We start from the raw sequence: 20,478 nt of genomic DNA, 5'->3' as shown, positions 1-20,478 counted from the left end.
AGACAAATGTGACAGAATTGACTTTATATTAGTTCAGAGCTTACAGTCGATCCCTGCTGTTATTAATCAGGCCTGTGAGGATCACTTAGTCACTCTATGGTAAAGGTTGCGAAGTCATCTCAAGATGAAATTCTCAGACTTCTCAGCAACACATACACTTATCTGCGACTGCTATCACTAAAGGTAGAACAGGTTTTGCCCTTTCCTTTGTCTCAGAAGTGAGAGGCGACTGGATTTCTCTTTTCCCGTTTCACTGTACGCTGACATCCGTAGTGCCACACGCTGGTAGCAGCACGCCAGAGACAGCACAGCAATTTCTCTCCTACAGAGTCATTCATCCAGCAGTCTGAAATGGCTCAAACAGAGCTTTATTGCTCTGTTTTCTGTCTCTCGTTACACCGCCTTGTCTCGCCCATTCTAGCTGGCTACACTTCTCTGAAAAGAATAATCAAGGCAAAGGTGCAGAAATTTTTAATCAACAGGACTGCAGCAGTTTTGATGGTATCCTCCCTGCACCCAGACTTTACCTTCTATCCACAGAAACCACTTAATAAGTTCAAGACATTTTTATGCATGCTTCTGACTGCAGGTCTTTCATTGATTTCTAAGGATGATCCAGCCGAGTATGGCAACGAAACAAGCACCTTAAGAACTTTTATTACGTTCTAAATGAGATACTGTTTCTCAGATTTCCCTCCTGTTGTTTTCTGTTCAGTTCTATAATGCAGATCAATACAATCCAGAGTTATCCTGGGTGAACAAAAAGTTGTTGAATGTATCCAGCTGTGGGCTTGATTAGATTTTCACTTCACTGGTATAAATCAGAGTAACTCCACATAAGGTGAGGGAATCTCACCACTCCAAAATGGTGTCATCTCAGACGTAAAAGGAGAACCAAGTTCCGTTTTCTTTCTTTTTTCACTGTCACTGTTAGCTCCAAATCCTGCATCAGAGGATGAAGCTCCTTTACATGTAAACACTGAATTGTACAATTACTAATTATTAATGATTACAACATTTGGGCAGAGAGGAATATGCCCCTAACATCTGCTGGCAAGAAAGATAATTGGAGATGCTGCCTGAAAGAATCTGCCTCTGTGGCTCAGAAGTCAGTGCGTAATTCCTGTTTGAAGAAAGGTAAGTGTTTTGAAGAAATGCTGGTTACAGGCATAAGTGAGCTCAAACAAAAGGCAGTTCTGATGGATGGCTGGAATATGTTGATTTTATTTCTTTAGTAGCATAATGTATTCCTGGATTTTTTCTTATGCTCATTCTGCTTTCAAAAAAGGAAAAAAAAAAGTCTCTAGCTTAATTCCTATATTATAAATGCAGGATAAAAAAATATGTTTTCTGTAGTGTGAATGCAAATAAGGTAGCAATGCTATGCAGCCTCTTGCTTATGTGCTTACACACTTCACTGCGCAAGAATACCTTCACAAACACAGCATTTCTACTAAAATACATCATTTGCTAAATCTCACTGGATCTACTTACATAAGAAATCCTTTTGGGAGTGAAGTAGCTTGATCAGCCCACATGGAGCACACTTCTTCAGTGTAGCATAGAAAGGGAAATGAAATCAGGGAGAGTGTAGGAAAAAACTCTCAAATACCACAGTAGTAGTGAAAAAAGAGGATACACTTGAATGGAAACAAACAACAACAATTTCCCTTCCTTCCCATGCACACAGATTTTTTCATGCCAATATTTACTAGGTTAAGCAGCACAGAGCAATTATTAGATGTAAGTGACCCTGATTTTTCCTTAGTGAAAAAGATACTGCAATGAAGCACAGAATGAAAAAGGTGGGAGCAGTTGCAGAAAATGGCACACCACTGCTGGGCATTATTATTGCTGTTCTCCTGAGGTCTTAATTTAGAGCATGCTGCCCTTTTTTTTTTTTAAAAAAAAAAAAACAACCTGCAGAGAAAAAAATGCAGTAGGGAGGAGGGACTGAGGTTATAGGAGACAAAGAACATTGTAAGGATCTTAAAATACTTGCAATACACAAACCCACAACAACTAAATAGGCCCCAACGCAGTACAATCTTCTGGGTTTTTTTTTTTTTTTTTTTTTTTTTTTTTTATTTCTGGTAAATCTCAGAGCGTTTCAAATGTTAGCTGACATAAGGATTGTCAGAAGCTCTGTTTCTTTCTCGTCTCTGTGAAATTTAAACTCTGCAACATTTCTGCCAAGCTACTGCCAGTAGGAAGGAGCTTTTATGAGAAGAAAATTGCTTGAATATGCTACTGGGGGATTTACTTTCTCTGTAGCCCCAGTTTTATTTAAATGTCATCAAAAGCTGGCAAAACCCAATTACCAGCAGCTCTGCAAAGTCCTCCTTTAGCTCACCTCTAAGATCTACTGCATTTTGTCCAGAGGGGCTTTAGTGCAAGGTCCATTTCTCTAGCGGGGAGTGGGTGGTATTCCAGCTGTAGGTGGCAGTAACCCACAGCTCTTCCATTCCAGAACCGAGCGGAAGATTAAAACCAGACCAGGCACACAGAACAGTGTTTCACTCAGATGCAGCAGAACAAAATATGAAAAAGGATTTTTCCCAGCCAAGGATCACAGGGTTTTCCTGGCAAAGAAAAGGAGATTTTGAAGCACCCATTTACATAAATGACTATCTCTTTTTTTTTTTTTTTAAATAAATTGTACAAATCAAGTATTTTTCTTTACCTCAGGTTGGAGGGCTTTTTTTTTTGAGAAAAGGGCTATTTTGCATACACGGGCTCTTGAATAGTGTATAATCAGAAGTCTGCAGAGTAAAAAGATCAAATTTGATATAACATCAACCTTTGTCATTTTGTCTCCAATTTTATTTTTGTAAACCGGAGTAATCTGTGGTGCATGAACTCAGGATGCTCTGGGTATACTTTTGGGTTTGAGGCTGAGGGTGCAGTGTTCTTGTCTAAGGAAAGCTAACGGTACAGGTACCTAGCTACTTAGAGTAAAATGACAGAATAAGTGATCTGTGCCAAGGACTAGAGAAATACATGTATGTTAACAAAGTTACTAAAAATGCATATTATCAAGACTAGCCTACAGAAAATGGTTGCAAATTTAAACCTCTGGGAGTTAGGAACTGCCCAGTTCATACTCAAAAAAACACACCCCAAAATATGGAGAAAACCAAATTGATAAACAAAATCATTATATATTCATACATACCAATTTATCTATGCATACACTTATATAATAATGCACGACTGGTTTTGCTACTGCACAAATATTTATCTGTAAAAAATGGATCAAACTGATGTTTTAACTACATGAGTTCTAGGCAGAAAAAAAATATGTTCATTTCAATTAGCATTTTGTACACATTCTGCACCTAGCAAGATTCGTTCATATCCACAAATGCCACCTTGTTCATATTAAATCACAGCATTTTACCATCAAAGAACAGGACAAACACCCTCTCATTTTAAAACTAGGTATTATAACCCCACATCTGCTCCTAAATCATCAACCCAGCTTTAAAGACCTGCTTGAAAACAAACAAGCAACTGTCCATAAATAAAAAGAGTGTTCTGATATTGAATCCTCCATCTCAATATTGGCTTGCCTTGCAGTAGTTCATATGCAAAACATGCTCTCCTACAGATGGAATCCACTTGTCCTTGCTATTAAGCGAAACACAGCAGGACCCAGAGAGCATTTGCTGAAGCTGAAAACTGACTTTATAATTTAGCCTTGAATCTTGAGCTGGCGTAACTATCACATTATAAATCTGGATGCTGAGTCTCAACACTTGTAAAGGAAATAAAACAAACACCTGATTGCTTTGTCTTTTTCATTGCAGTTTAAGCATATATACTAAAGCTAGACTTCAATGTTAAAAAAAATCATGTTTGTCCACTCAAAGAATTTCAGTGCTTAAATATGTATCTGCCAAGAGTGAAACAAATACTGTTTGTCTACCTCGGTGTTTTTCAAAGCAGGGAAAATAGTAAGGATACTCAAAGACTGCATCATTTTTTAAAATGTGAGTGGCTATATTTAACTTACTGTGAAACCAGATGCACATTTATACATTGCATTCTCCCTCCATCGTCCCTGCAACAGTGACAAATCAAGGAGCTGTTTCCAAGGGGCAGTGCAAAGCCTGTGTCCCACTTCGGCTCTGCTTCTGGGGTTTAAGTAAATCTTAAGTAGGCAAATTTCACCCCAGGGAAGACGAGGGTGTAAGACTAGTACTGACAGAATTAGGAACTGAGAGAAAGCAACAGGAAAAGGAAACAGATTATAACTCTGTTTCTGTGTAGTCTCTAGGCTAGAAGGTGACATTTATACCTTCTGCCTAATTGACAGGTTTAGTATTAGTCACCAGGAAGATTTTTTTTAGGATACTGTCTTTTCAATAAAAGGAGAGTAGGGCTGTACCAGGCATCAACTGAGGTAAAAGAAATTTCATCAAATTATCAGCTCTAAGTGTATCATATAATTTGGAGTAAAAGCACCTTATAGATGATGTGTCCAGGGGAGCAGAAGGGGAGATTCCAACCCTTTGGCAAACTTTCACCTTAACTTCTCCATGAAATCTGCTTGGGGGAAAGCTAAAAAAAGGTTAAAATAGCTACCCACCTTTACAATAAACAATTTATTTGATAATGGTTCTTAACTCCAAATGGTTTTCAGTCCAATTTAACCTAGGTATTTCTAAATAGTTTATTCTCTCCATTACCTTCGTATATTTATCCAGGTAGTGACTCTGATCATGTAACAGTATCATGAATACTAATGAATGCCAAGAAAAAAATCTGGATTACATAAAATGATAACATGATGAAAACAAGCTTAGCTGGAATTTTGGGTTTTAAATCAATGTCTGAATATTTCTGTAAGGTGTGAAGTCCATAATTAATCCCTGAAGGTATCCAGGAAAGAGCTTAAATCTGGGCTAATGAACTACTGTGCTTGGTGTCCAGCCTAGAAATACACTGCACTGTTTCTGAAAATGGTTTACAGAGCAGAAAGGCTGATGAATAATTGCGTGAGTCTGACAACTGAAATGTAATGACACTATACTCTCCTATTATATCCTACTACAAAAAAGAATAATTCCTGGATTTTCTTCAGCCTACAGATAGTAGCAGTCTTCATGTTTTGCTTGAAGATTTGTGTTCAAAATGCTGTTTATAAGTCAAAAGGCCTTGCTGTTGAGAAGAATTGTTTTAGGTTGAATATCTGTTATTGATGCCATATAATTTTCTAGCACATTTTTGTGTATTTTACAGTGACTTTTCTTTAACTTTTCCAGACCCCTGATCTGAATAATTCTGAAGAAAATAAATTAAATAAGCTGTGAATAGTTGCAGGGCTAAGACTGTGATCAAGAAAAATAGAAAGAAATGTTTATTTACAGGACAACAATCATGCATCTTGAACAAACGCTGTTCGTTTATATTTCATTAATACTATTCACTCCCAATGTACTCCAGTTCGCCTGTTGGGGATTTTACCTATTTTATCAGTGTCCTCATCCAACTGGGGGGAGATACAAAATAAACCCAATTGCCCTTAGCACCCTCACCAACAATATATTATAAAACTCCATACTATAGAAGACAATTATGAACAAAGGAATAATACACACAGGACAACTATAGCCACAATATAATTAAATTGTTTGAGTGTATATGCATACACATGTTTTTGTCTGTGTTCTCACACAGATATTTAACTCACACTTCACTAATTCCTGATGATTGCAGGAAAGATGATGACATGGTAACTAAGTTATGGAACTTCACATCCTATTAGCAGCTTCAAAGGCTGTTTGGAAACAGAAAAGAGATTTCATGACCAGACCTTCTGGAACTGAAGGCTTACATACCCCTCTGTAATCTTGAGAAAATTTGCAGGGGAATGTAGAAAGAGATCTCTAATGTAAATAACAGTGCTGCACAGAGGAGGCCTCATAACTGGCAGTTTCAATAACTGGTTAAAAGAACATTCCTGATGCTGAGTAACTGTTTTCTATCTGGGACATTTCACCTTGGGGGATTCCTGAGGTGCTCTCTCCCACTGGTGTTTTTCAGAGCTTGATGTCATTTCTATTACAACCTATTCAGACATGAGTGTGAAAAACTGCTAGCACTTCTGTGTTCTTTTATGTACACACCACAGTAAAGTATCCATTAACATACTTTGTATGTTAACATATATTGAAGTGGTGTACGTAAAGAAATGAGTAGAATGTATGAAACCACATATGACTATTTCGTCGCAACCACATTAGAAGATGCTAAGAAGAACCAGCATGGTCAATCTTCTCTTCAGAGCAATGAAATGTTTTCTTAGCCATCTGTAGAACTCCTCAGTGAGGCAATGTCAGAAGAAATCTAGTGCACATCCTGACCCCCAAGCCAACTGAATTTTCTAAAGCATGTAATAAAGCTAAATTGATGGGCATACTGAGAAGGTGACCTGAATTCAAGAGAACACAGCACCCCTTACTAAACTTGCATGCCTCATGGAGTAATACAGATCATGTCTTGAATCCCCTGATCCTCTGACTCATGACTCCTAAGCACTATCAGATTTTGAAGCAGAAAAAAACCAATATTGGCTGTACTCTTACAAGCACACAAAGAGCATACTTCAACTGGATATGACTAATACATCTGGTAACAATACAAACACAACTATTAAAAAGAGTAGCATGTCCCTAAAGGAAACATTAAGCCTTTAAAAACTATGCAGGACTTTTTATTTAGTAATACAGTATTCTAGATAGGTAATTGAACAGTATTGATACCGAATAATTGATAAATGAGACAGACAGTAGATAACTATTACTGAAAATAATGACATCAGCTTTCAAGGTGCTGCTGTGAAATTATTTTTATTGTTCCACAACTAGTCTACAGCAATGCTAGATAGCTAGATGGCTCCAGGGATTATGGAAGATGACAATGGAGCCATATTAGGCCTTGTGCTCACCTCTTCTACTATGATTTGAGGTAATCTGAGGAGGGTACTGGTGAAGGACAAATGGATTTTTGTGGTTCTAGGGTCCTTTTATCTTCATATCTCCTAATATACTATAGGTTACAGAGAATCAGTCTTCAGGAGCAGTTGTTTCTTACGTATTTTTGTCCAAGATAGTCTTTGTTGAAGAGGGATGCACTAATTCTCTAGCAGGACACCAGGTAATTCTTAAATCTTTGGATTCTTTATTAATAACATACTGATCCATGCTCCCCTTCACTTAAGAGCAATACACAACTTCCAACAGGTCTTCCCTAGATTCCCTCCTTTACAACATGCAAGAGTCATATTTAATCAGAAAAAACTAGACAGTTGTGAGGAAGACTGTACAAGCACCACGTGTATTGACCCATGACAATGGGTAGTGAGAAGAAAGTGAGGGACTAGTGAGGTTACCTTGGCCTTTGAATAGTTAGCTGGACACCTGCAGATACTCTGGGTACAGGTAGAACATATCCTCTGTTTCTGTCTTTCTCCTCCCAGAATCTATCTTTTAGCTAGCTTTGGATAGCTAAAAGAAGCCTAACCTAAATGCATTCTATAAATGCACACACAGCATGAAATTCCCATGACTATGTGGGTGCTGCTCTCTGTATTTATCTGTACACAGGATCACAAAGTTGGCTGGTTTCACTAAACCCAAAAAACAAGGGTTACCGGTAAAAAAAAAATCTCATTTCCTATCTTTCTAAAAAGCAAACTTAAATAAATGCTGTTACTGAGAAAGAAATAAAGTAACAAGAACAAATTTGGTGACATGGTGACCTTCTGTATCAGGATGATACCTTATATCCAGACTTTCCAAATTCCATTTTAATATTAAGCATGTTCTGGAATTCAACAAGATAACAAAGGTGAAGAAGGTTTCCCTAAACCATAATCAAAATCTGTTCTGTTATGTAACCTCAGATAAACTTCAGTCTTCCTTTCAATGATAAGCTCCCCAAAACAGGGTTTCAGAACAATGATGTTTTCACCCATTCAATTTCCAGTCAACCATGCTAGTCAGGACTGAAATTTCGTAATTTTTTCTCCCGTATGTAATTTTCTTTGCTTGAAGTATAGAAATCTGTCACTAGTAGGTAAGTTTATATATTAGGTTAGCAGCAAAGGAATAAATGTTCTAACATATATTACAGATAGTGCATTATTCATCTTCTGCAGTACCAATCTTGTAATTTTATTGTGATAACTTACAGTAAACAGCTAGAGCATATAATCAGTCCTTGCGGAAAACTTACATATTTCACTGAAAGGATTATCTCTGTGGAATTTTGGAAAACCATTATTACAAAGAATATGGCATATTTATAATTTTTCATACACATACTACGTATGATACAACTTATAAAAAACAGTACCAGCTATACCATTTTTCGGGATATATAGATGAGTGAAATTCTTATTAAGAATCCCTGCACTACTTCTCCAGTTGGACAAATATATATGAACAGTGTTTTGACTATTTCTATATACACTTAAACATCTCACTGGCCTTGGAAAAAGATAGTATTCAATTCATTTTACTGATATGTTGTGTTTTAAAGCTACTAGAAATAAGATACCCCTTCTGGAATCAAAGCTATCAGAAATGCTGATTTGGTTGTGCTATAACTCTCAAAAATAATGTTACATAGTATTTCTGGGAAGTGAGACAAAATATTCTAAAATGACTGGCATTAAAATGGCACTTACTGGTATTTCAATACCCACACTAAAATTTTAGCCATGGAAGCTTCTCTGATTTAAGTACAAATTGAATTGACATGATGTATAAACATCACGTTTAACAAATTTTGTGCACAGCTTGCACATTAGCTAAACAGTCAGGAATTTGAAGTCCTATTTATATTTGGATCCTTGATTTTCCTGCATGCTCTGTTTTCAGTGTGTTACTTTTTACACTAATCGAATATTAAATCTCTGGATCTGAGAACATAAAAAATTGATTTTTCCACAGACATCTGTAATAGAACCACCACCATACTGCCTAAATTAAAAACAGAGAAAGGTTTACTCTTCAAACATCACTTTTTCTAACTTGTTTGCTTGGATTATTTTTCAGTTGCCAGACTTTGTTATTTCAACAATACTTCTATGATAAAACGATGTTCTGAAGCAAAAAAATTCTGAAGAGTGTACCACATTTTAATTAGTAAAGAAGTTGCATATTTTAAATGCTTAATTAAAAAGAACAACAGTTGAGTACTAGTATATCCAGTAATATTTATGAGTTCGTATTTTGCTATTTCCTCATACATTATCATCGCACAATTTCCTGGGGATTTACAGATGTTTTGTTGAAAATCTAAAACATCAGCTCTTAACACTGCCAGCTTAATGGAACAGAGCTTTCATTTCTCTGTCAGACCTCTTCTCCATACTACTATAATCTGAGGAATATAATGCCTAAGAAATAAAGTACGATAAAATGGGAATATATTTAAATGGCAAAAAAATTTGCCCTGCAATGCTGTTAGCCGTTTTGGGAAGTGCTTCAGTGCTCCTTGGTTTGAAAATGGGCACTCACTCATTCTCATGTAACAATTTTATCTTTAGTATCTTTAGTTCAACAAACACACAAATCAGATTTTGTGAGCTGGAAGCGAACTGAAGCTCTGTGCTAGAAATGAGAGAAAAGCACTAATAATGGCATAAAAGGCTATTCTTAGAAGAATACCTTCAGCCAAAACCTGACATAACATGTATTTTGGGCTTGTGGGCACAAGGAAGCACAGAGAAGTATTTCTGGCACGTGATCTTTTGAAGATTCAAACGACAGAGAACAAAAGAGAACAAAACATTTGTTAAGGCACTTCACCTGTTCTCCTCAGTAGCTGCAACATATGGAATTCTATCTCTTAACCAAGTTCAACTCTAACATCTCCTTTAACTTACAAGAAAGCTAACCTAGAACTCATTTTCTGTCTTTAAAAAAAAGGCATTAAAAACTTTATCAGATGAACTTCAGGAAAAGAACTTCAGGACAAGAGGTAATGGGCACAAACTTGAGCATAGGAAGTTCCACCTAAACATGAGAAGGAACTTCTTTCCTTTGAGGGTGGCAGAGCACTGGAACAGGCTGCCCAGAGAGGTGGTGGAGTCTCTGTCTCTGGCGACATTCCAAACCCGCCTGGACGCGTTCCTGTGCAACCTGCTCTAGGTGAATCTGCTCTAGCAGGGGGGTTGGACTAGATGATCTCCAGAGGTGCCTTCCAACCCCTATCATTCGGTGATTCTGAGATTCTGTGAAACAGTTTGAATGCATTTTTTGGTGATCAGTTCTTTAAGGCTGAAGAAGAATTGTGTGATGCCCCAGCATGCAGAAAACAGACAGTTTCTGAAATATGATTTAAAATATGGCGTTTCCTTTTTATAGCTGAAAAGGTACCATCCAAATGAGACCTACATATCTAAGAAGGTATATTTTACATTAGCAGGGAATAAAAATTGAAAAATTACATTCCTTGTGTATTTTTGGTGATTATAGCACTCATGGTGATTGAAATCTGAAGAGAAGTGTCTCTCTATTGAAATTTATTGCTAATTGAGTTTGATTTTGCCATTTTCGTTAATTGATTAACATTAATGGACCCATCTGCTGCACCAATACATGGGGAACAACAACAGTAAGAATAATCACTGTGAGAATAGTTTGAGACACTGGAAACATGACTGTTTGTGGGAGCAATTAACTTTGAGATTGTACTCTGCACTATAAAACCTAAACTTGTCTATGTTTACGCTTTCTTGAGTCTTTACGCAATTTAAAACAAATGTATTTATCAACTACTACTGGTGTAGTGGCTGACATAATTGTCAAATCATTGGTGAAGTAATTTTGTGAGTTTATGTCCCCCACACAGATGTGTCTTCTTAATTAACACTGAGCTTCGTTTGCAACATCTGGCTCATATGATCAGTGGGCCACACAGAATATTAAGAGCTTCCTAGGTTAATCTTTCCATGCCCTTTTCAAACACATACTTTCAAATCCAATCACCTTTGAATTCACAAAATTAGTCATAGAACTGTATGACACTCAAATCCTAAATTTACTGAATAGTTGTCATTTTTTTCCCTCTGAAATTCACCAGTCTTCTGAATTTTACATTAAAATTGGATTAAATGTGGAGTAAAAGAGCTAGTGAACTTACAAAAGTGCTTCTAAAAGCAAAAGTAATAGAGCATTTACATAGGACAGTACTTTATTTTTAAAAACTAATAAAATAATGGCTATGGAAAGAATTAGAAACTCAGATTTTTACTGAACCACACTCATCTAATACAGCATATGTTTAAATACTTGTGAAACAGAATGGCTTATGTCCTATTGTGCTGGTTTTGTCTGGCATAGAGTTAATTTTCTTCATAGTAACTGGTATGGGGCTATGTTTTGGATTTGTGCTGAAAACAGTGTTGATAATACTGAGATGTTTTCATTATCGCTGAGAGGTGCTTACACGGAGTCAAGGCCTTTTCTGCTCCTCACCCCACCCCACCAGCGAGTAGGCTGGGGGTGAACAAGAAGTTGGGAGGGGACACAGCCGGCACAGCTGACCCCAACTGACCAAAGGCATATTCCATACCATCTGATGTCATGCTCAGTAATAAAAAGCTGGGGGAAGAAGAAGGAAGAGGGGGATGCTGGGAGTTACGGTGTTTGTCTTCCCAAGTAACCGTTACAGGTGATGGAGCCCTGCTTTCCTGGAGATAGCTGGGAAGCAGTGAATGAATTCCTTATTTCGCTTTCCTTGCACATGCAGCTTTTGCTTTATCTATTAAACTGTCTTAGTCTGAACGAATGAGCTTTCTCACTTTTACCCTTCCGATTCTCTCTGCCATCCCAACCACGGGGAAGCGAGTGAGCGGCTGTGTGGTGCTCAGTTGCCAGCTGGAGTTAACCCACAACACCTATACACAGCCAGATTTTTTAGTCAAAATGTAAACGGAATGTAGATAACACTTTTTTCTAAATGGAAGTAGAGTGGATCTTGGTTCTGACCCGTCTTTCCCCAGCAGTGGACTGATGTTCCAGCCTGTCCTCAGACCGCCACTATCCCCAGGGATGTGCCTGATGTGTGGGGCTGGGTCTGTCCTGATGTGTCCTGGCTGCCCTGCTCCTGGCTGGGGTGGTGGGATGGGCCCTGGCTGCCAGGCCCTGCCCTGACAGACCCCTAGGGAATCCCCGATGCAACCAGTGACCGCACCACAGGGAGCTGATGGCCCCCTCTGCATCCTGAACTTTTGTACCTGAAAACTAGGCACATACTAATCCCTGTCTCTTGCTACCAAAAATAGAAATAAAACATTTTTTCTGTCAAATGAATTTCTTCTGCATAATTATTGTAATTAATGGGATGAACACTACAATAGTATTTTTGTACTCTTGATGATGAGAAAAGACAAGTAACTTTCTTTTAAGAACAATTGTAAAAAAATGTTTCTTATGAAACATGCCTGCCTATGCCCAGCAGTATGTGTTGACAAGCTCCAGTGTTCATTATAAAACATGGCTGAGATATTCGCTATGTAATACTTCATGGCCTTTCAGAAGCAAAAGCTCTAATTAGTTGCCAAGCACCTGAAGAATAACATGCTATAAAAAATCTTTTTTTTTGCCACTTAACAGTGTAATTGAAACAACTGGCAAAAATCTTGAACAAGTCTATAATAGTTCTATATGAATCGTCAATTTGTTGCTTGCTTCATCTGAATTTTTTTTTAAATACAACTAAGCTTTTTTACAGTAATAAATACATAAATGGACAATTAGTGGTGTAGATGTGAATGTTTTTAACACCATAGATTATTTATGGCTCTCATTGTCTGCAGTCTTGTGAATATAAACTCATTATCTGCAGATAACTCAGGTGTATAGTCCACACGCACCACTTGAACACTGGGACTGAAGCCTGGAAACTTTTCCCCATGAACTGTGCACAAAATGTCCACCTCTGGCTTTCCAATTCTCCTGCTTCGCATGTGACGTGGTGTGAACCACATTGATGTGACAGGTTGATGATCAAATAATTAATCAAATAGTTGCTAAGACAAAGTAATGAATAAATTAAAGTGGAGTGAGGGGAGAAACTCCTATCTTTCAGCTACAATAGGTACCAAAGAATGTTTGTAACCAAATCACTGAAGGAAGAAGGTGACAACAAGCCCAACGCGCTTTAAAATGGTCCATTTACTGAATAGAGTTTTTTACCTTATGCACATTTGCTAAATAGATTCCTAGTATTAATAGGCACAGCCTGGAAAGAAGTACAGGAAGAGTCTATAGGAAAGAATCTATCATCGTTCCTTTGAGGAGATGCTTCACTCACTGAAGCACTGGACTTGGGTCTTAAGACAACAGATTCAGAGTGTTCAGGTCCAGATGAAAGAGGTTCTGGAGCCAGACCTGCCAAGGCTGATCAGGAGGTATACAAGTCATTGTTTTCTCCTATTTCCTCAATCTGTTAAAACCTGTGGAAAATGGAATTGATATACAGCAAACTAAAGCATTCCCCAAAGGGGTTTCTGACCCTGGCATTCTGTCAGGCAGAGTCTGTGTAAAATGCAAATACCTGCCAGTATTCCTGAAAAATGGCTGCTAGCACAGGGAAATTTGCATCCCAACTTGCCATACTGTTTACATTCTCTACAAAGAAATTGGTGCAGACAGGTAGACAACTTATAAAGAAGTGAATCCTTTAGATCTCTCACACTTCTCAGCAAAGCAGAAGTGATTTTGTTGATGGCACACTATACAGTGATGGAGCAGTCTGTTCTCACACATACATTTAACTCTCCAGGAAAGAGAATGTTGCACACACTGTGGACAAAATGAAGCTTCAGGACTTTGGGATGCAGTAATTGCTCCTTTAAAGACCACTACCTAGTAACCTATCCAAGTGAGACCTCCAAATCCTGAGAGATAATCTATTGTGATAATTTTTGTTGGCAGTCTTGACAGCTAAGAGGAATGATCAGTTACTGAAAAAGCAAATTCTGTTCTGCCAAGTGAACAGTATGAAAACAGAGCTGCAGAACTTGGATGTGAAACACAGCATCTAGATCTTCCTAGCAAGGTGAAGCTTACTGAATATGGACTGTTTGTGAACTGACTGAAGAATATACATACAATTTCATACATACATACGAAAACCAGAAAACCAGGTGAGAAGAGAGGGAAAGAATGACCTCTCTTGACCCACTCTCTCTTTCTAATGCAGGTCAGGATGCTGTTGGCTTGCTTTGTCACTAGGGCACATTGCTGACTCATGGTCAACTAGTTGGCCACCAGAACTGGCAAGTCTTTTTCTGCAAAGCTACCTTCCAGCCAGTCAGTCCCTAATCTATACTGGTGCCTGGGGTTATTCCACCCCAGGTGCATGACTTTGCATTTCCCGTTGCTGAATAACATGAGATTCCTACTGGCTCATCTGTCCAGCCTGTCGAGGTCCCTCTGAATGGCAGCAGACCCATCTGGTGCATCAAACACTCCTCCTTGCTTCACTCTTTTTTCTGGGGTCCACTCTGTCCCATCTTATAGGTCATTAATGAACATAAACAGTATTGGATCCAGTATTGAGACTTGGCATAATCTGCTAGTGATTGGCCTCCACGTGGAATTTGTTTCGCTGATCCTTTGTGCTTTTTGAGCCTGCTCTTCAGCCAGTTTTCAGTTCACCTTGCTGTGCACTTACCTAGCCAGTACTTAATCAGTTTGTCACTAAAGATGTTATGGGAGGTAGTGCTGAAGCCTTACTAAAGTCAAGTAAACAACACCCAGTGCTCTCCCCTCATCCATCAAGCCAGTCATCTTATTGTGGAAGGCAGTCAGGTTGGTTAAGCACAATTTCCCCGTCATAAATACAAGGTGACCACTCCCAACCACTTTCTTGTCCTTCATGTGTTTGGAAACAGCTTCCAGAACAATTTGCTCCATCAGCTTCCCACAGATCAAGGTGAGGCTAACCATTCTGTAGTTCCTCAGATCCCTCTTCTTGCCCTTCCTGAAGGTAGTCTTCTAGTCCTCAGGAACTTCTCCCAAGCAGCTTGATTTTTCAGAGATTATTAGGATTGATCTTGCTATGACATCAGATAGCTCCCTCAGCACTTGTGTGAATCCCATCAGGTCCCCTGGATTTACACGTGTCCAGTTTGCTTAAGTGTTCCCTCATCCAATCCTCCTCCATCAAGGGTAAGTCTTCCTTGCTCTGGATTTTCTTCCACAGGTCTGAGAGGAATAGGATTCCTGATGGTCAATCTCATCAATAAAGACTGAGGCAAAGAAGGCACTAAGTATTTCATTTCTTTCCGGATCCTTTGTCACCAGAACACCTGCCCCATTCAGCAGCAAGCCCACATTTTCCCGTCTTACTTTTGCTGCTGATGTACTTGTAGAAACATTTGTTTTGGCCCTGTATGTCCCCTGCCAGAGTAATCTCCAGATGGACTTCAGCTTTCCTAACCCCATATCTGCATATTTGGACATTTTCTCTATATTCCTCCTGGGTCACCTGGCCATCCTTCTACCTCTTGTATGCTTCCTTTTGACGTTTGAGTTTTGTCAGAAGCATCTTGTTCATCCATGCAGGCTTCCTGCCACTTGATTTCCTGCTCATTGGAATGGATCATTCTTGGGCTTGGAGGAGGTGATCCCTGAAAATCAGTTGACTGCTGTAGAAAATAATGAAAATCATGCCTCTATAGAGCTGCTTATCCCCGGTTTGCACATGCAGTCTTCCATGACTCCTCTGGACAGAAGAGCAGTGGCCCATTTCAGAACAAAAGCATTTCTGAAAAGGGCTGAGGCCAGCAGCTGGAAAGCAGAAAGGCAGGAAACAAATCCAATGGTCATGAATTATTCAGGACCCAAGCTTTAAATGAAACAGTATTCCATAGTGGTAAGGCCAATCAGTAGAATGACAGAGATACAGCAAGGAACAACAGAGGAAAAATAGGCTCATTACTCCCAAGTACACGCTCAGTTTCTCCAGTCTGGTAGGCAAATTGTGTATGTTTTCATAAGTTGCCTTGTTCTCATTTGTGCTCTAGTCAAACAAGGTTTAGAGATCAAAAACCTGTTTGGTGTTCTTTATGTGCTCACATCAATCAAGACAGGCAGAGAAGCACCTCAAAGCTTTGATTCAAGGTCTCCTTAACCAAAGAAACACACAGTGGTTCAGAGCTTTAAAAGAACTTTAGACTAAGTTCTGTTCAGCGTTTGCCTTGAAGCTGAAGTACAGTTTTTAAAACAGACATGGCAGCTACTTCACAAGTTCTATCAATTTTAAACAGAAACGTGGTTTCTAAATGCTGAGTGCCTTAGACAATGATCAAGTTACTACAGCTTACAGAGTTACTGCGCTCTAATTGAACCATCATTCAACTGAACCATCATCCTCTGTGCTTTTAGCCCATGTCTCTTTTGAAACCCATTTCCTCTTTCAGCATGATGCACTTTAACTTTCAAAGGTTCTTTGACAATACTTCACACATGCTGAACATGTCGACTTACTTGTTACTGTTTACATATAGCACGATGATGAAGGCCTATACTGCGTACCCAGAAGCACACCATGGAGATGGGTGGGGGTACAAGGCCTACTAAAATAAAGAGTTGTGAGACAGAAGAATGTGACCTTATCTGTTTCTGTCCAAACTATCTGTTCAAAGAGTCTGATTTAGTCACCGAGCCTTGTAGGGAAACTGATCTTGTTGATCAAAAAGGAATTCTGGCAGCAACCTGATATGTATGCACTGTGGGAAATGTAATTACATTTTATATCTCTTTTCATGTAAGCAAATAAGGTATAAAATCTCTCTGGTTAGGCACGAAGATGTCACATTTTCTATTTAATATTATCAGGACAAAGGATTGGTGATTACTTCATTACACAGAAAATTACAGTAATTTCTCATTTAAGGATGAACCTACCAGCCACAGAGCATAAATAGGTGATAAAATGATTAAAGAGTTAACTCTTACCTAGTGCAGGTCCCACCGTTGTGACATGGATGATAATCACATATTGGAACATTGCAGTTCTCAACATTCCTCCCTCCAAGAGCTTCATCTATGATGAACAATTCCTTGTTGTTAACTTGAAAATCCCTAACGCATCCTTTGTAGCCATATATCTGCCCAGCACATCGATGAACCTCTTCATGAACAGGAACATTTCCAAGAAAGATTGATCCAAAGGTGATCTGCAAAAACAAGAAGAGAATCATCAAAAAATAATGTGATTTGTGATGTTACTGTAAGCAAAGAATGAATAATAATTAGAGATCAAGGAAATAGCCATTACTTGAAGTTGGCCAAAAACTATGATTCCTTTCTTAAATGTGGTTCTCTTTAAAAAAAAAATAATAAAAAATCATACAAAGAGAGTGGTTTAATGTGTTTGCATATCTTCAAACATGTAAGACAAGATACATTCCACGAAACACAAACTGGAATTCCCAGCCTTAACCACAGTGATCATGCTAAGGTTCTCTCATTGCTTCCCTCATTTCTATACTATGAGCTTTGCACTCATGATTGAGGGATGGTGCAGGAACACAGGAGAAGCTGTAGACTTGAAGAGAAATCTTTTCTTTAGGGTCTGGGACCTACAGGACGCCAAGATAAGGGGAAAACAGAAACAAGATTTTTCTTTTTTTGGATGAGTGACAGAAAACAGACCACTGTACTGAAGCCAAGGGGAAAAGGGGAAGTTTCAGACAGTAAATTCTAGAGCTACAAATGCCTAGAACTTCTTATAACGGTGCCAAAGAAACATCCACAACTACTTCATACTGGGACTGATGAAATCATATTACCAGTCAGTGTGGTATTTCCTGTGTTACCATACCTAGGAGTCAAACCCTTGACCACCACATATAAAGGATCTGTGACTCACTTAGCACTGTGAATTCCACTCCTCAAGCTGATGTCTGACTTTCTGGAGTTCTGACATGGGTTTTCACCATTCCTAAGTTCCTTTGCTAAATGCCTCTCACTAAGATTGAAAAAACCATATTTTTTTCATAAGTGTATCACACACTGTGATGCATTATCTGTACAATATCATCAATCCAGAAAGTGAGTGAAACCTAGCCAATTCAGGTCAAGTAGGAATAAACCAATGGAATAAAAAATATATGACAGCATGTGTAAAATGAAGATAATTTATGTGAGGAGATAATTTATAGTGAAGGGGCCCTTCACTATCATATTCAGATATCAACTATAAAGAACTAGGAACAGGAGGAAAACATGACATTGACTTATCTGGAATTCACACATCCATATGATTTTGCTTTGCTGTTTCCTGACTTGCTTTTATCAGTCCTGGAGCTCTGTTGCTGACAATTTTAAGTGAAATTTGGAGACACAATGAACATTAATACCTCCAGATATTCCTCTGCTTACAATGCTTTTCATTTAGAAGGGAAATTAAAAAAACCCTACTGCTTTCAGAGCATGGATAAAATTTTATCAGATTTTTTCATGTGGAAGGAATTTAAAGACATCAGCTCAGCACTTGTTGAATTAATTTCATATCACTTGACTTTATCCCCTTTCAAACAAAGCTATAAACCAGCATAGCTACGGACAAGATTTGTAAGTAATGTTTGCAGACAGACATTTTCTCTCTGCTTGTGAACCTGTTACAAAAATTGAGCAAAGAATTGGACTGGAATGTAAAGCGTCTATGATTAGGAGAAGGGTTTTTAACACTCTGCTTAGAGTTTGGGGCAGAAATATTCTGATGTACTATCTTGGTGCATGACATCAAAGGTGGCTACCTATAAGTTTTTCTATGAGTAAGGTATTGCTGGCTTCTCTATATAATTAGGTACCGATGGGTAAGTTCTTTCCCCAGATTCTCTATGCAGAAGCTGCCAATAGTGTTAGCTTTACGTTCTGCAAGAGTTATGAACCTGGGACATAAAGGGAGACACAAAGGAACCTTCTGCAGCAGAATGTCAGGTTGATCATCTGAAAGCTATGAACAGACAACTTCTCAGGCTAATAGCAATATCTAATACAAGTTAAATCTTTATATTGAATTGAACAAACACCTAGATACTGATTCAGGGAAGAAACAGGGAAGAAATTCTATTACTAACTGGCAGCAATATGCACATTATGATTAGCATCTCTACAGCTAACTCTCCTGCCTTCCAGTGAACAAACTTATAAAATGAGCCGTCAGCCACAGTTCAAATTCTCAAGTCTAAAAACACTTAAAAATATATCTTGCAGAAATAATCTTGTGGTAAGAGAATGCATAACAAAGACAGGTGATAACATGGAGACAAAGAATAACAGAACAACTCAAGATTTGGGAAAGCTGGCCTACTGCCCATTTAGAATGAGTCTTCTGATACCAGTTTCAAAATGGAGACAGTCTTTTTTACAATACTATTCAGAAGTGAAGTCCTCGCAACAATACTGACACCAGGTTGAGTCATTGATGATTCATGACTGCCCTCCATTAGACAGTGTGGCTTGCAAATAAAAAGTAATCAGAATTCCTGTTTAACAATATCTGAATTGCTTCTAGTAACACCACACCCTCATTAAATGACATTGCTAATATATTATTTTCCCTCTTGCAGTATCAGCGTCCTTTTCATGGACTTTAGGCAGTTGAAATAGAAGTTTCAGAGTCAGGTAAACTGAAATTAATGGAAATACTATAGATGCTTGATGTGAAAAGACATATTAAAGGAAAGTAAGGATACCTAATGATATCTGAGGAGGAATCACATTTCCTCCTTCAGAAAAAGTTAGAATGCCTGTTCTCCTTTAAGAAAAACTAAAGCGCATAAGCTGATGAAATACTCAAAGCAAATAGCTATTTTTTGATGTTCAGAGACTTACCTGAGATGCTCGATATGAGAGAGAAAGTCTGTGTTGTACAGGAGGATTTCCATCTGCAGCCATTTCAATCATACAGTAACCTTCAGGACTGCTCACAGGCAACATATAGCTGGAAGGAAACAGAAGATCTCATTACTCTTTATGCTGTTGACAGCAGAGTATTCAAACCTCACACAGCAAAGGCAAGGTGAAAAAGATGCTTCTGTCTCCATAAAGGATGAAAATCTTTGGACACTAATAATTCCAGTTTCATGTCTGCTTGGACTACCCAGGAGACAAAAGATTTAAGTTTCTTCTACTAATGTCCCTCTTCTATTTGCTCTCCTACTGTTCTTGACTCTAGTGTTTGAAATGTATACAGAGACAAAGAAGAAAGAGATCTTTACATGCATAAGTGGGTATTGATAAATTGTAAGTGCTAACTGCGGCTGACATGGTCTCCCTAGTATAGAGGATTGTTGGACAAGTAACATCAATGTTGAATGATGCTGAACTCCCTAGGTGGAAATTTCCTTTTCCTGCCCTACAGGGGAAGCAGAAATGGAATAAGAAATGAAAGGCTGCATACCTCTGAGCAGCAAGATTACACTGTGATATAGTTATCGCT

General features: G+C 38.4%; 1 protein-coding gene across 1 annotated transcript in view; it reads right to left on the bottom strand.

Annotated features, from left to right (window-relative positions):
- The window catches only part of EYS (eyes shut homolog), an 884,174-nt gene that overhangs the window by 108,461 nt on the left and 755,235 nt on the right, over positions 1 to 20,478 (bottom strand). Inside the window, exons 40-41 of the mRNA XM_063330257.1 lie at positions 19,872 to 19,980; positions 16,986 to 17,206 (exon numbers count right to left, since the gene is read on the bottom strand). Coding sequence (XP_063186327.1) covers positions 16,986 to 17,206; positions 19,872 to 19,980 — 330 coding nt within the window. The remainder of the gene's footprint in view (positions 1 to 16,985; positions 17,207 to 19,871; positions 19,981 to 20,478) is intronic.

The sequence above is a fragment of the Chroicocephalus ridibundus genome, chromosome 3 (assembly GCF_963924245.1).
Source record: "Chroicocephalus ridibundus chromosome 3, bChrRid1.1, whole genome shotgun sequence".
Taxonomy (NCBI): Eukaryota; Metazoa; Chordata; class Aves; order Charadriiformes; family Laridae; genus Chroicocephalus; species Chroicocephalus ridibundus.
The sequence above is the reverse complement of the archived record's forward strand: the minus strand, read 5'-3'. Positions and strand labels throughout refer to the sequence as shown.